Genomic DNA, 14,561 nt, shown 5'->3' with positions numbered 1-14,561 from the left:
TTTCTTTCTCCTTTTCTTGCCTGTCAGGCAGAGAGCAGAGGTGTGGGATTCTTGGCCAGGACACCCCATGTGTGGCTTCTGGGGCCCCTGTGAGCTCTGCCTTCTCCGGTGGAGAAAAGATGAGACACCCGAGGTCACCGTAGCATGGTAGCTGCTGCTGGCTGAATGATCGCTGTGTGCCAGAGGCTGCTCTACGTGTATTACAGGCCTTGTCTTAATCCAGTTTTTATGACAACCCTAGGAGGTAGGTGCTGTCACTCTTATAGATGAAAACAGGAGCTCAGGGAGCTATCTATCATGACTTGCCCAAGGTAACACAGCTAGGAAGTGGTAGCGCTGGGTCCCAAAACCCTCTGAAAGATAACACTACTATCCCAGCAGAATGTGATGTACTAATTCCCAGCACTCAGTCACTGAGACCATGCTCTGTGTCAGATGCCGTGGTAGATGGTGAAGGTGCCAAGACACAGAAACAAACAAGTCACTACACTGGGAGGGGTATAACAGTTACAAGGTACAGAATAGCACAGGGGAGAGAACATTTAATGCTCTCTGGACTTCTTGGAGGAGGGGATAGTCTGAGTTGTATTGGCCACTTCCTAGGTGGACAAGAGGGGGTAAAGGCGCTTCAAGCCGAGCAGTAGCATTCTGGGGTATTTGGGGAAGGTAAGCAGAAAGTGGTTCCTAGAGCAAGAAAGATAAGGAAAGTTGGGGGGAGGTGGGCTGGATCTGGAAAGGTCTGCAGGGACTGGATCAGGGAGGACCCATGGCTCTAGGCTAGAGAGGGTGTGTGAGCAAGGCCAAGGGCTTGAATGGAAACAAAGCCGCTTGGAAGGCCACCTGGCTCCTGTGGAGCATAGGATGGAAGGCTCAGGGGCTGGCAGGAGAGGAGACACGGTCATAGCCATTCATCTAGTCTGCCCGTGTCCCCTGAGCCCTTGTTTGGCTACAAGTTATGCAGATGCTCCAATGGTGGTGTACAGGAGGCAGACACTGCAGCAAATGTTTGTGGTACTCTGCTGAGGCAGGCATTGTGCCAGGCACTGGGACAGAAACAAAGATGAGGAAGATACTGTCCCTTCATAGACAACCAGGAGAGAGAGACACCTTGTGAACAACTTAGATTGCCAAGTGCTGAGGAAAATGTGTGTCCAGGGCACCGGGGAGCAGAGAGGACAGATAGTCTGACTCTGTCTGGAAAGACAGGCTTTTTCAAGAACGTGAAAATTGTATTCGGTCTTGAAAGTGAGTAGTTCACCTCATAGTCAAGGGGGAAGGGAGGGCATTGCATTCCAAGCAGAGGAAAGAGCATATGCAAAGGCACGAAAGAAGATAGGAGCATATCTGGGGGAATGTGGTTCCCCAAATATGGATGGAGCCTGGGTTGCCTGGTAGGGAGTAGCCCAAGAAGCCAGTAAGGACCAGCCTAACTGTCAGATTGAAATGTTTGGGCATTACCTAAGGTAGGAAATCACTAAGCGGAGGACATGATAAGGTCTCTGCTTTTAAAGAGATAATGGGTGCAAGTGGGAGAACCTGGAGGCACACCAGTGAGGAGGCAGGTAAAATAGACCAACAGAGAATGAAGAGGTCTGACCTTCAGCAGCGGCAGTAGGAAGAGAAAGATAACACTCCCTTTCCTGACCCTGAGTCCTAGAATTGGCTTTTTGAGTTGTTTCCCTCAGTGGGCCAGGTACGCAACTAGAGGTGGCAGTTTGTTATGACAGGACCTGGGCTTCCAAAAGATAGCTCCCTCTTGGGACCAGTGACTTGAAGACATAGCCTTCCTCTGTGTGTTGAGGTAGGGGACAGAAGGACCGGAATCCTATTATGCAAAAAGGGAGGTCTAATGTGTACCAGCCATAAGTTCCATGATTCAAAAGACACACGATGGGACTTCCCTGGTGGTCCAGTAGTTAAGAATCCGTCTTTCAATGCAGGGGACGTGGGTTCGATCCCTGGTCGGGGAACTAGATCTCGCATGGTAAGAAGTCCACATGCTGCAAGTAAGAAGCCCACATGCCCCAACTAAAGATCCCGCATGCCGCAATTAAGGACCTGGCACAGCCAAAATAAATAAATATTAAAAAAAAAAAAAAGCATGAACCTCAGAGCCTCAATTTCCTCATCTCTAAAAAGGGAGATCATATCCCTTTTTTTGTGTAACTCACAGATCTGTTCATTCGTTTGTTTATTCATTTAACAATTATTCATGGAGCACATACCATGTGCCAGATGCTGTGCTAGGTGCTGGAGATCAGTGATGAACACTGTAGAACTGACTTGTGCCCTCAGAGAGCTTGCATTAAGGATAAATGAAACAGCTCTGTCAACTATAAAGCACTGCACCGGTCTCATTATTTTCCTATTTTTTATCTCCCAATAAGATTGTAATCGGGTTTACTCTAGACTTCTTCATTTCCTTATCGCTATATCCTTGAGCAAGTCACTTCACCTTTCCAGATGACTCCTTATTCATATCCAGCTCAGGGTCTATGGTTGGTTTTAACTACAAAAGGAAGGAATACCTTTCCGGAAGAAAAAGTTTCTAGGGGAGGAGACCTCACTACAAAAAGGAAATAGCAGAACAAGCTGAGAAATCCTAAGCCCACTTAACTTTCTTTAGTAGGTATCCCTCCCAGTTTTTCTCCACCCACTCCTTTCATATTCGATCCTTATTCCCCGCCTTTAGTAGCTGCGGTCTCTTTAAATGCGGTCGTCGCTGTGAACTAGGCGGTGGGGCCGAAAGCGCGTTTCTTCCCGGGATTGAATGTTAAGTTGTTTGTCCGTTTCGGGCTGCCGTCCTGCAGATCCGCCATATTGTCTGCTGAAGCTGCCGCCGAAGCTGCCGCCGCTGCCGCCGCCAAGTAGGAGCGAGCGGAGCCGTGATGGGTGAGTAAGGAAACCAGGCAATTGGGGACTCGGGCCGAGGCAGTCTCGGGGCTTGGAGTCTGGCGAGAGCCTGTTTGCAGTCTGCAGAGGATGTCTGAATCTCCTCCAAATAGGTTTGAGGGGAGAAGCCAGGCCGGGAGCGCCGCTCAGGCCAGTTTGGGGCCAGGTTAGGGCCCAAGCGGGGAGCAGTCTTTGGGGGCTAGTTCCGGGAACACCTTGCCACTCCTGGAGCCCCCACGTGGTGGCCCTGGGCCGGACCCCACGCGTTCCCGGAGGTTAGAAAGGGGCTGACCCTCCGGTCTGGGCCGGGCTCCCGGTGGCAGGCCCGGGAGGCGTTTAAGGCAGCCCTCTCCAGGCGTGTGTCTGACCGACGCGCCTGTTATCTGGATTCACTGGTTCCCCTGAACTCAGGGAAATCCTCCCTACGTCGCAGAGAGCTCTCTGGCGAAGGGACGCCAGGCGAGCCAGCTCCAGGCCTGTAACCAGGGGCAGCCATGCCCAAGGCAGCCTGGGCCGCTGAAGGCCGGGAGAACTTCCCGAGCCGAGACGGAAATGGGGTGGTTCGGTTGGGTTCAGAGTAACAGCCTTCTTAGTGGTAGAAAATCAGTGCCAAGATCTCCTAGTCGTGTATAGGTTGGGGGCTTTAGGTTTCTGGGCCTGGCCCTGGTTAGGAGAAAAGGAGCGACCTGTTGCTCTTTCTAAAGGGACTCCAGGTAGCAAGGCCTGTGCTCAGAGAGAATACGATGGCGAAGTCTTTGGACTTAGGGACAGAACCATCAGTGGTACTTCTTCTCCAGCAATGAGAACTATTAAATTTGCTAAGCTCTTCCTGTGTGCAGGCATTGCTCTGATTGCTTTACATGTCGCGTTTTATTTAATATGCACAACCTATTTATTGAGATAGATACTGCTGTTATCCCTATTTTACAGATAAGGAAACTGAGGCTTAGGGAGGTAAAGTAACTTACCCAAGGTCACAAAGTCAGTGGCTTAAACCAGGTTGATCGCTCCAGAGCCCTAGTTTATTGCTGTTGTTCTTTATGGCCTGGCCCCCAAGTGATTGGGCTGGAAAAGGGGGAAAGAAAGCTTTTAATCCTAGGCAGAGTTGTAAAGGTGTTTTGTATTTTTGCTAGTGGGCCCACTTTGAAATCTTTAATCTGAAAGAAACTGGAAAACTCCAAAGTGAATTGCTAACCCCAACTATTGTGGGTGTGTTGGGGGTGGGGATTGAGATTCTGGGATTGAGTTTTGTAAGAAACCTGATCCTGAGGAAACATAAATTACTCCCTTGAGCTGCACAGCAATGACTTTAGAATCAGATCTGGTATTATAATTATAATCCTGTCTGCTACTTCCTAGCTTTCATCCAGAGAAGTCACTTAAATGTCAGATGCAGTGATGCATATGGAAAACATCCAGCATAGTCCGCGATAAATGTTATTTTCCTTCCTTTCTGAGCCTTTCCTCATCTCTAGAAAGAGGGTAGGGGGCAGGGTTATCGAGGTGTTTGAGAATTAAATAAGATACCACAGTGTTTGGAGACTAGTAAGGGCTCTATAAATATCAGAACAGATTCTTTTCCACCTTCAATAATGTTTTCAGTAATGTTTGTTCCTTTCCTTTAAGCACTCTGGTTTCCAGAATCCTCCATTAAGACTGATAGGCCTGTCTTTGTAGCTGCAACTTTATGTATCAATGAAAAATTTTAGGGGCTTTTATGTTATAGATTTTGTATTGGCCTTCAGTTTCAGGAACACTGCTGCCTCAAAGGGAAGGGGCTAATATTTAGTTGATTAAGCCCAGTGAAATAAATGTGACAGTGATTTACTCAGTTTTTACAGATGGGGAAACTACCTCAGAGAATATAACACAGTTAGTTACAGCAAAGCCAGAAGTGAGATTCTTACCCATTTTGCTGCATATAAACCTCTAAGAAGACTTCAGGTGTGATTAAATTTAGTCCTTTTCTGGTAAACTTCGAAATGAAAGTTCTTCAATAGAGCAACAGAACCTGACCAGGGTCCTGAAGGGGAGTTTTAGTCTAGAGTCAGGCAGCCTCCCCTCTTCTCTGCAACTCCATTTCAGGTACCTCCCCGACACCCCCATCCCACCTTGCACCTTGTCTTTCTGAACACCAGGCCATTGGGGTTTTTGTTTTGTGGGGTTTTTGTGTGTGGGTTGGTTATTTTTGTTTATTTCTCTGATCCTTATACTACAGGGGTGAAATGTATCCTTACATTTAATCCTAATATCAAATCCGAGATAATTTGGGTTATCCCCATTTATAAATGAGTAAACAGGCTTTGAGAAGATTAGGTGATTAAGTCCAAGGCTAGTGGTCTAGGCCCTGGGGCTTGGGACAGTAACATGGCCTGCGTCACACCTCCATGAATCTAGAACCTGCTGTGTTTCACTGCCTCTCAAGAGTACACTCCTCGAGCTCTGGCCTATATCCTATACTGTTTCTCCTGTGCCAAACTTCACTAGCCTTAACAGACCTTTGCAGTGATTTCATTGCTCTTAGGAACCCTGTGGGGGTGAGGCTTGCAGCTCTGGAAGTTACTTTTTCTAACCCTCCCTAGCAGAGACCACAGCCTGTCAAGACTAAGTCTTGGCAGACATCGGTTGTTTTTATCACTGTTCCTGCCATCCTGCTAACCAGGAATCTGGCAGCACCTTCCCAGCCCCAGGGGGTAGGTCTTGATTGATATAAACTAAACCAATCATTGTAATTCTGTCTCCCTAGGCAGTGATTGATTTAGGTATGGGCATGTGATGCAGATTTTGGCTAATGAATGTGAAGGGAAGCCTGGAGGACTTCTGAAAAAGCGTTCCTTATTTGCCAAGTTTTATTCTGTTGTTTTTTGCCAGTTTATATTTTAACCCAGGTATCACCAAAGTGTGAGAGCTTAAAAAAAAGAGAGATAGGAAAGCTATAATAATAGCGAACACTTACATAGAGCTTGCTATGTGCTAGGCAGTAAGTACTGTAATACTAATTCGTTTATTTTTCAGATTCTCACATTCTAGTTGAGAAAACTGAAGCACAGAGAGGTTCAGTAACTTGAGCAAGGTCAAAGCTAGTAAATAGAGGAAATACTCAGGTAGTATGGTTCTAACCAAAATATGGGCTATTAAGTGCTGTGTTCTGCCTCTGGAACGGAAAGATCCCTTTTCTGACTCTGAAATTGCCATTAGCAATGCTGGGATCATGAGGCAGAATTTATAAATAAGAGCAGGCAGTTCTAAGGGTGAGGGTCGAGAAGATGGAAAGAATCTGATTTCTTCATTATGTTTTTGGAACTGTCCTGTCACTGGGCTCTAGGATACTAAAAGCTGCTTCTGGTTTGCTGCAAGTACCAAAACCTTTCTGATAATGCCTCCAGGTCAGGAAGTAATTTAGCCCATTTCTTAGTTTCCCTCCAGCCTTGCCCACCCACCCCACAGTTCATAACAGCAACTTAGAGAGCTACTAAACTGTGTCCCACAAGCATCAAACTCACTCCTCCTTCCTGGTGTACCTTTCTTACATTTTTGTTAATGGTGGGACCATTGGCCCAGACACTAGGGCATAAGATAGAAATCTTACCTATCTTTGGTTCCTTACTCTTTTCTTCCTTCCTATATTGGCAGTTGTTGGATACTGTGATCCTGTTACTGATTCTTCCCTAAATCGTTTTGTGTATGTTTTTCTCAGGGCATAGTCCCACAAAGACTTAATTCTGTGGTCTTTAAACTTGCTAAGTCTCAGGCTCCTTGATGTGAAAATATGATAATACTATTTATTAATGTTGTTAGTGAAGTGTCAGTGAAGTACTAGATGTCAGAAAATATTGTAAATTGTAAAGGTGTTGTTATTTCAGGAGCCTTCTAAATCTGTTCTATAGCCTCCTTACCACCACTAATTCTGCTGCAGCAGTGTTGCTAAAACAACCTTCTGGTCTTGTCACTCTTCTCCTTAGTTTAGGAACCTTCATGGACTCCTTATTGTCTACAGGATAAAATCATAACCCATAGGGTATGGTATTCAAGGCCTTCCTGTTGACTTTACTAGTCTTATTCTATTTAATATTTATCCACATATCCTGCATTCCACTCAGACTACCTCCTTGGTATGTACTTCACCTTTGCTGATAGAGAAAGTGACAAAAACAATCCCTTCCCCACCCATCTTTTCCTATGAAAATCTTGCCTCTTTTACAAGATTTAGTTTAAATGCTACCTCCCTCAGGGACCTTTCCCAAATATGTATGTTATGCCTTCCAAACTGGAAGTGAACTGTCCTTCTGAATTGTGTAGCACTTTGTTCTTGCCTTTCATATAGCTCTTTTCATATTTTATCTTGTGTTACAGTTATTTCATTCTGTAATACAATTAGAGCTTTGACCAATTGCTTAATCTCCAGAGATTCATTTTCCTCATCTCTTAAAACAGGGGTGATAGCATCTGCCTCATAGGAGTGTTAGGGTGATTAAATGAGCTAATGCTTGTAAAGCGTTTTAGCATGGTGTTTAGCACACAGTGAGTACTCAGTAAGTGATAACTAATTGCTATTAGTCATACAGTGAACAGATAAAGTACTTAGTATGTGTCAGGCCCTGTGCTAAATATAAAAGATAAATCAGTTTGTCTTTTAGGGGAAGGCAGAAACATATTATGAATACTTGTCAGAAATATTTTTAGGGATTAGGCAGGCAACTGTTATTTGTTTATTTCAGCAAATGTTTATTGAATGCCTACTGTGTGCCAGCTACTGTTCTAGGTCCTGGAAATACAGCAGTGAACAAAACAGACAAAATTTTTTTTTTTTTTTAGTGAAATCCTAGAGCTTAAATTCTAATGGGTAATCGAGTAAAATCAACCAAATGGAGATTGCAACTAGAGTCCCATGCAATCTGATGAGGTCCTGCCAGTTGTTGCCGTGACAGAATGTAGGTCTAGTGTTGCCTGACTGTATAACTTCGCATCCCTTTCCACAATCCCTCTCCCCCTTGAGGTTGGAAATCTGAATTTTCATATGATTTCATAACAGATTAAAAATTTTTAGATGTTACAAGTTAACTTTTAAAATCTAAACACATTTTGGGAATTCCTTGGCGGTCCAGTGGTTAGGACTTTGCTTCCATTGCAGGGGGCCCGGGTTCGATCCCTGGTCGGAGAACTAAGATCCCGCAAGCCGTGAGGCAAGGCCAAAAAATATATACACCATATATACTATAAAAGGATGAACACAAGTGTTTTTAAATTAATTAATTAATTTATTTATTTTTTTTTCTTTTTTTGTGGTACGCGGGCCTCCCACTGTTGTGGCCTCCCCCGTTGCAGAGCACAGGCTCCGGACGCGCAGGCTCAGTAGTCATGGCTCATGGGCCCAGCCGCTCCACGGCATGCAGGATCCTCCCGGACCGGGGCATGAACCCGTGTCCCCTGCATTGGCAGGCGGACTCTCAACCACTGCGCCACCAGGGAAGCCCTATTTATTTTTTTTATTTATTTATTTTTGGCTGTGTTGGGTCCTCGTTGCTCTTCGTGGGCTTTCTCTAGTTGCAGCGAGCAGGGGCCACTCTTCATTGAGGTGCACAGGCTTCTCGTTGCGGTGGCCTCTCTTGTTGCAGAGCACGGGCTCTAGGCACGCAGGCTTCAGTAGTTGTGACACGTGGGCTCAGTATTTGTGGCTCATGAGCTCTAGAGTGCAGGCTCAGTAGTTGTGGTGCACGGGCTCAATTGCTCTGCGGCCTGTGGGATCCTCCCGGACCAGGGCTCGAACCCGTGTCCCCTGTATTGGCAGGTGGACTCTTTTTTTTTTTTTCTTTGCGGTATGCGGGCCTCTCGCTGTTGTGGCCTCTCCCGTTGCGGACAGCTCCGAACGCGCAGGCTCAGCGGCCATGGCTCACGGGCCCAGCCGCTCCGCGGCATGTGGGATCTTCCCGGACCGGGGCACAGAACCCGTGTCCCCTGCATCGGCAGGCGGATTCTCAACCACTGCGCCACCAGGGAAGCCCAGCAGGTGGACTCTTAACCACTGCGCCACCAGGGAAGCCCAAGACAAGTGTTTTTAAATGTCTTGCTGATCATGATAGCATTGTGTATTCAGTAAGTATTATTTTTAAGCATATTACACATTCAGAGTAAGGTGCATGAGAGAATGTAAGTCCATATTTTAAATAATCTTCTAGATAATTTTAAATATTTGGCTGACTTAGATCTGATTAGCTGGTCATTATGTTATTTTGTTTTATTGTGATGTGGCAGGTGAAATTCTGGTACTTAGGAGCTTTTACTTCCAGAGACATCAGCTCTGCTGTTTCTTTGTTCCTCTTCCTACATTATTAACATTATCTTCCATTCAGTTTCTTGATAGGACTCTAAGCTGTTTATTTATTTTGTGAATGTTAATTTAGTTAAAACTAGCTATCTTGTAAATCCACTTAACTAGGCACACAGTGTCATGCAGTATGATAAATGTGAATGAACTAGTGTCTTCACCTGCTTGGTATAACTCCCAGTCTTCCTTCAGGAAAACTTGGCCACCTGACCAACAGATAAAAGTTGCCAGTATTAATAAGCTAATGCATAATAAAGGTAAGCCTTATATATATGTAACATTCGTATGTATTATTTATATATATATGTAACATTTGTATATGTTATTTATATACATATATATGTGTGTTAGTTACAACATATGTGTATGTGTTTTTTTTCCTATGTCCCAGTTGATTTTGTATCGCATACTTCGGAGACCATTATAAAATGATAAATATTTTGAGTGGGGCAGTCCGCAGTACTATGGATTTATATAATAAGGGGGTCCACCCCAGCGTAGGGGGATCAGGGAAGGCCTTTAAGCTAATGAGAGCTGATCTATGGATAGTTGTCAGTGCCAGGGTGAAATGATTATTTCACAAGCAAAAGATTGGTAGGGGGGGTGGGGGGGGGTGGGATATTTGGACCTTGTCCTGATAACAGTGAAATGCCATTGAAAGGTTTTAATCTCAGAAGTGACGTGATCAAATTTATTTATTTATATTACTTGACTGCTCTGGGGAGAATGAATTAGACTGCGATAACATTCCAACCAGGAGGTTCTTGAAGTAGTTGGTTCCTAAGTAGTGTGGTAGTCCTAGCAAGAGATGTTGATGGAGATTGAGGTAGTAACAGTGGAGAATAAGAGTTACGAATTTGAATTAGCAGGGCTTGGTTATTGGTTTCATCTGGAGGCTGAAAGTGGTTGGGGCAGGGTGGAATTAAGCATGACTCCTAGGCCTCTTGCCTTGAGCAGCAGAGTGGATAGTGATGCTTTTAACTGAGTTGAGTTTAAATTTGGACATTTTGAGGTATCTCTGTGACCTCCAAGGGAAGGTGTCCAAAAAACAACTCGATAGAGAAGTCTGGGGCTCAAGCATGGGGTCTGGGGATGGAGATAGAGGATTGATCATCTGTTTATATATGGTAACTAAGACCATGGGAATCACTGATAGTGCCTATGAAAAATGTATATCATGGGAGATGGGCTGAAAAGAGAACCTCAAGTTTCATTAGCTTTAATGTGCAGGAAGAAGGAGATCAGCAGCCACAATTTGAAGAAAACAAGTAGTGATTGATGTCCCATAAACCAACAGAAAAGAGTATTTCAAGAAGAAGGAAATGGCTATCAGGATTGAGTGCTGCCAAGAGGACCAGCAAAATAAGGACTGAAACGGTCTATTGAATTTAGCATCTTGCACTTGATCAGTGTCTTTTACAAAAACAGTTTTGATAGCATGGAAGCAAATTGGAGTGGGCTAAGAAATAAGAGAGGAGAGACAAACTGTTTCAAGAAGTTTGGAATAAAGAGAAAAGGAACAGGTTAATGAGGCTCTTATAAAGTCTAGGCAAAAGATCATGAAGATCTGAGTTAGGGTAATGGCAGTAGGCATGGAGAAGAAGAGACAGAGACAGTCCAGAAATAGTTAGGAAATAAAGCTGACCATTACTAGTGATTGGATTTGGGGATAAGGGGAAAGGAGTTGTCAAGGGTGACTCCCAAGTTTCTGACTTGAAAAGCTGAGAAGATACTGGTACAGATCCCTAATCCCTTATATCATTGTTTCCTCAACCTTTCCATTCATTATCACCTTCCTAAGAAGCCTTTTTAGACATCTTTTTTCCCTAATGCATCCCTCCCATGAAATTTTAACATGCAGATATACTCTATATCTTTTTATGTACAGTAAGTATGTCTGTGCTTTATACATAAAATAAGTAAGCATAAAGCTTGCTTTTTATTCAGTGCAAGGTTAAGAGTGACTAAACAAGATTTTTAGGTTAAAAGTTAAATTAAAAAGCTATTTACATTTAACTAAGTTTTAATAGCTGTATTTGCTGAGTAACTTTTATTTACTTATATAAGTTGTAATGTATCAAATTGCATATGCAAATTAGTATTTATAAATACAGAAACAGTGTGATCAGATTTTTAAAAATCATTTAAAGTTGTTCATTTTCCAGCAAAAACAAAACAATAGAAAAAAATCAGTTTCTTAAAATTATTTTTAGTAAACTTTTAAACTTTTGCCTGATATGAGAAAATAACTTTTAACTAGCTGCTAGATAGTCGTTCAGATATTGTTAACATTTTTCTTTTTAGCACTTGGCATAATTAATTGGGACACATTTTAATTTGTAGAATTAAATAATAAAATGTAAATTTTAAATTTAATTATCAAAACCCATGTCACACACAAAAGCACTGAGGATCAAACATAAATAACATCCACAGGGCAAAACAGGCATGCTCAGGCCACCTCTTGTCATATGACTTCAAGATTCAGCCATCAGTCAAGAGAAAGTCCCCCAGTCATGGCTGTCTATTTGCCATAGCTTTGTAGTACAGCTCTTGCATACTTTTTGTCTGCCTTTTACGAAGTCAGTGTCAATGCTGCTCATGTAATACTCAAGAAAATCCAGCAAGAAAAATTAGATCCTAGGGAATAAGTCTTTATTGATAAGGTTGAGCTTTGGAGGGCCACATACCAGTGTAATATCTAAGTTCTCCCCCTCCCCCATGAACCAGTTTCACCTTTTTTTTTTTTTTTTTTTTTTGCGGTACGCGGGCCTCTCACTGTTGTGCCCTCTCCCGTTGCGGGGCACAGGCTCCGGACGCGCAGGCCCAGTGGCCATGGCTCACGGGCCCAGCCGCTCCACGGCGTGTGGGATCTTCCCGGACCAGGGCACGAACCCGTGTCCCCTGCATCGGCAGGCGGACTCTCAACCACTGCGCCACCAGGGAAGCCCTAGTTTCACCCTTTTGAGTGCATAACACCTCCAGCAGGGTCTGAGATAGAGCCCTGTATAGTCAAATAATATTAATATTTTCAGGCAAATCATTTGAATATTAATTGAGTGGGATTAATAAGGGCTATAAATAGTCTCATGTTAATTTTGTTCAGATTTTGTTGCTAAATGTATTTTGTGTTATATATACTAAAAACCTTCTTATTTTCAGGGCTCTTTTGATTTCAGAATTCCAGATATGGGATTGTGGATAATGAAATGTGTAAGGAATGTATGAGGAGCAGGTTTATGGAGATGATGACTTAAAAAAAATTTTTTTTAAGCATTTGAGGTGCTTATGGAACATGGATAGAAGGAACCCCTTGAGTATTAGATATGCACTGCAGATGTAGATTTGAAAGTCATCAGCTTTTAAATCTTTCAAAGAAGCAATAATTGTAATGAGATGTGGTTAGAATTGCTTATCTTGGGGTGAGGTAAATGGTAAAGAACAGGCCCTTTCTAAAAACTCTGGCTCGGGACTTCCCTGGCGGTCCAGTGGTTAAGACTCCCATTTCCACTGCAGGGGGCACAGGTTTGATCCCTGTTTGGGGAACTAAGATCCTGCATGCCACACGGCGTGGCCTAAAAAAAAAAAAACAAAACAAAAAAACTCTGGCTTATTGGTTCTTACAGCCTAGCTTTGGAGGGAATGAAGATGGAATAGAAGGATAAAGGTTAAGAGAAAGGAGCTACAGTGTTAGGAGAAAGGAAGAGGAAAAACCACCTGCTAATGGAGAGCAAGAAAATATAGTCGTCCTCTTTGACTCTGACTTCTGGGAAATTGCCCTCATGGGGAATTGAAGCCTTTCAAAGTAGGTGCTGAGAAGGAAAAGGAAGTAGGTGCTGAGAAGCTAAAGATATTTCCATTGATTCAACATTTAGACCCTAGACACTTTCACGTTACCTCATCAATCATACTGGGCTGTAAAGTTTATTATTCTCATTTTATAGGTAATGGAATCAGAGACTCAAAATAGTGGGTAATTTGCCCATGGTTATTCAGTTGGGATTGGAACCAGCTCACGTGACTCCCAAATCAGTGCTCTTTCTCACTACATCATATTGGAAGGAGCTGACAAGGTTTGAGGGGCAACATTGAGTGTCTGTCCATAGCATGTCTAATGAGGACAGAGAGGGTTCCCTTTGTGTGGCCTCTCAGTCTGGCTCTTCTTCCCCATATTGTCCTGGGCTCCTCAGAAGATTGCATCCCAAATCTAGCTCCTTCTTTTTGAATTACAGGTTAGAGAAATCCTGCTTTTAATTTGTCACAAGGGCTGTTAGAAAAACGCTTTCTCCTATTACCAAAGGTTGAAATGAAGAGCCAGTCAGAGAGATTTGTGTAATTCGCCTACAGGCCATGCAGAACCCTCCTTGTCTGAAGACTGGGGATGGAGGGGCATAGTGCTGCAGAATAGGGGCCAGCAGTTCACTGTTACCTCCCAGAGACATTTTGCTTGTGGGCCTTTGTATTTATACCTCTCTAACCAAACTGATCTTGTTCCTCAAACCAACCTTGGGCTTTCTGATCTCTAATCTTTGCTCCTGGTAAACTGCTGTGCCTCCCTACACCATTACCTTTAGAAATATTAACCATCTAGCCTTCAAAGACCACTTCACAGCTCACCACACAGTAAAAATAGTTCTCACTTCCACTCTCTGACATCATTGTACACTTAGATTCATTATGTTTTTTTGTTCTTGATGCTGTGAGACTAAACTAGGTTGTAAAGCTTCCTGAAGGCAGAAGCTTCTGCACCGTGCCTGGCACATACATTTTATTAAATGAATAATAAATCACTTGTCTATTTGAGTCAGTTTGGAGATAACCATTTGGATTTTTCTTTTCCCCTTTGATTCCTTGAGCAGTGTGAGTGCTTGGGAGATATTCAGTGAATGTTTTTGCATTGACTGAAATGGAAGGTAAGGGCTTTCATTTTCCTACTTTAAGTAATTCATTTTAGTTCCTTGTAGCACCTAGTGGTAGTGGCAATGGGGTGTTCGTAGGAAGGTAAGAGCCTCCAGATTGTGCACAGTCTACAAGGGATATTTGGAATTTTTCTTTAGGAGAAGTTGGACTGTAGCTATCCTGGGCCTCTCCTATGTCTCTCACCACCCCTTACTTCCCCATTCCTAGGTCTGAGCATTGCATTTATATATAGATTCAAGGGCCAAAAGGACTAGTAAATCCTAGGAGAGAATTAGGATTAGAGAACTTGGACTATCAGCTGTCTGGTTGATGCAGTACCTCAGTGTGCCGTGCTTCACTTAGGCCTTGAGCTGTGAATATATAGTTGTGTGTACAGAAGATTGTTTTTCCCACATGATCTTTTAGCCAGACCTCCTGATTTATA

General features: G+C 43.5%; 1 protein-coding gene across 3 annotated transcripts in view; it reads left to right on the top strand.

Moving 5' to 3' along the window:
• Window positions 1-2,755: 2,755 nt before the first annotated feature.
• KPNA6 (karyopherin subunit alpha 6) overlaps window positions 2,756-14,561 on the top strand; it is a 51,278-nt gene continuing 39,472 nt past the window's right edge. The window contains exons 1-2 of one of the 3 annotated variants that reach the window (XM_028486860.2): window positions 2,756-2,892; window positions 9,410-9,474. In XM_028486860.2, coding sequence (XP_028342661.1) covers window positions 2,771-2,892; window positions 9,410-9,474 — 187 coding nt within the window. In that variant the 5' untranslated portion in view covers window positions 2,756-2,770. Of the gene's footprint in view, window positions 2,893-9,409; window positions 9,475-13,206; window positions 13,291-14,561 lie in introns of those variants that run through there. The other 2 variants (XM_007125107.4, XM_028486869.2) reach the window with 2 other exon arrangements.

This window comes from Physeter macrocephalus, chromosome 3 (genome assembly GCF_002837175.3).
Source record: "Physeter macrocephalus isolate SW-GA chromosome 3, ASM283717v5, whole genome shotgun sequence".
NCBI classification, from domain to species: domain Eukaryota; kingdom Metazoa; phylum Chordata; class Mammalia; order Artiodactyla; family Physeteridae; genus Physeter; species Physeter macrocephalus.
This window is presented reverse-complemented; position numbering and strand designations above follow the sequence as displayed.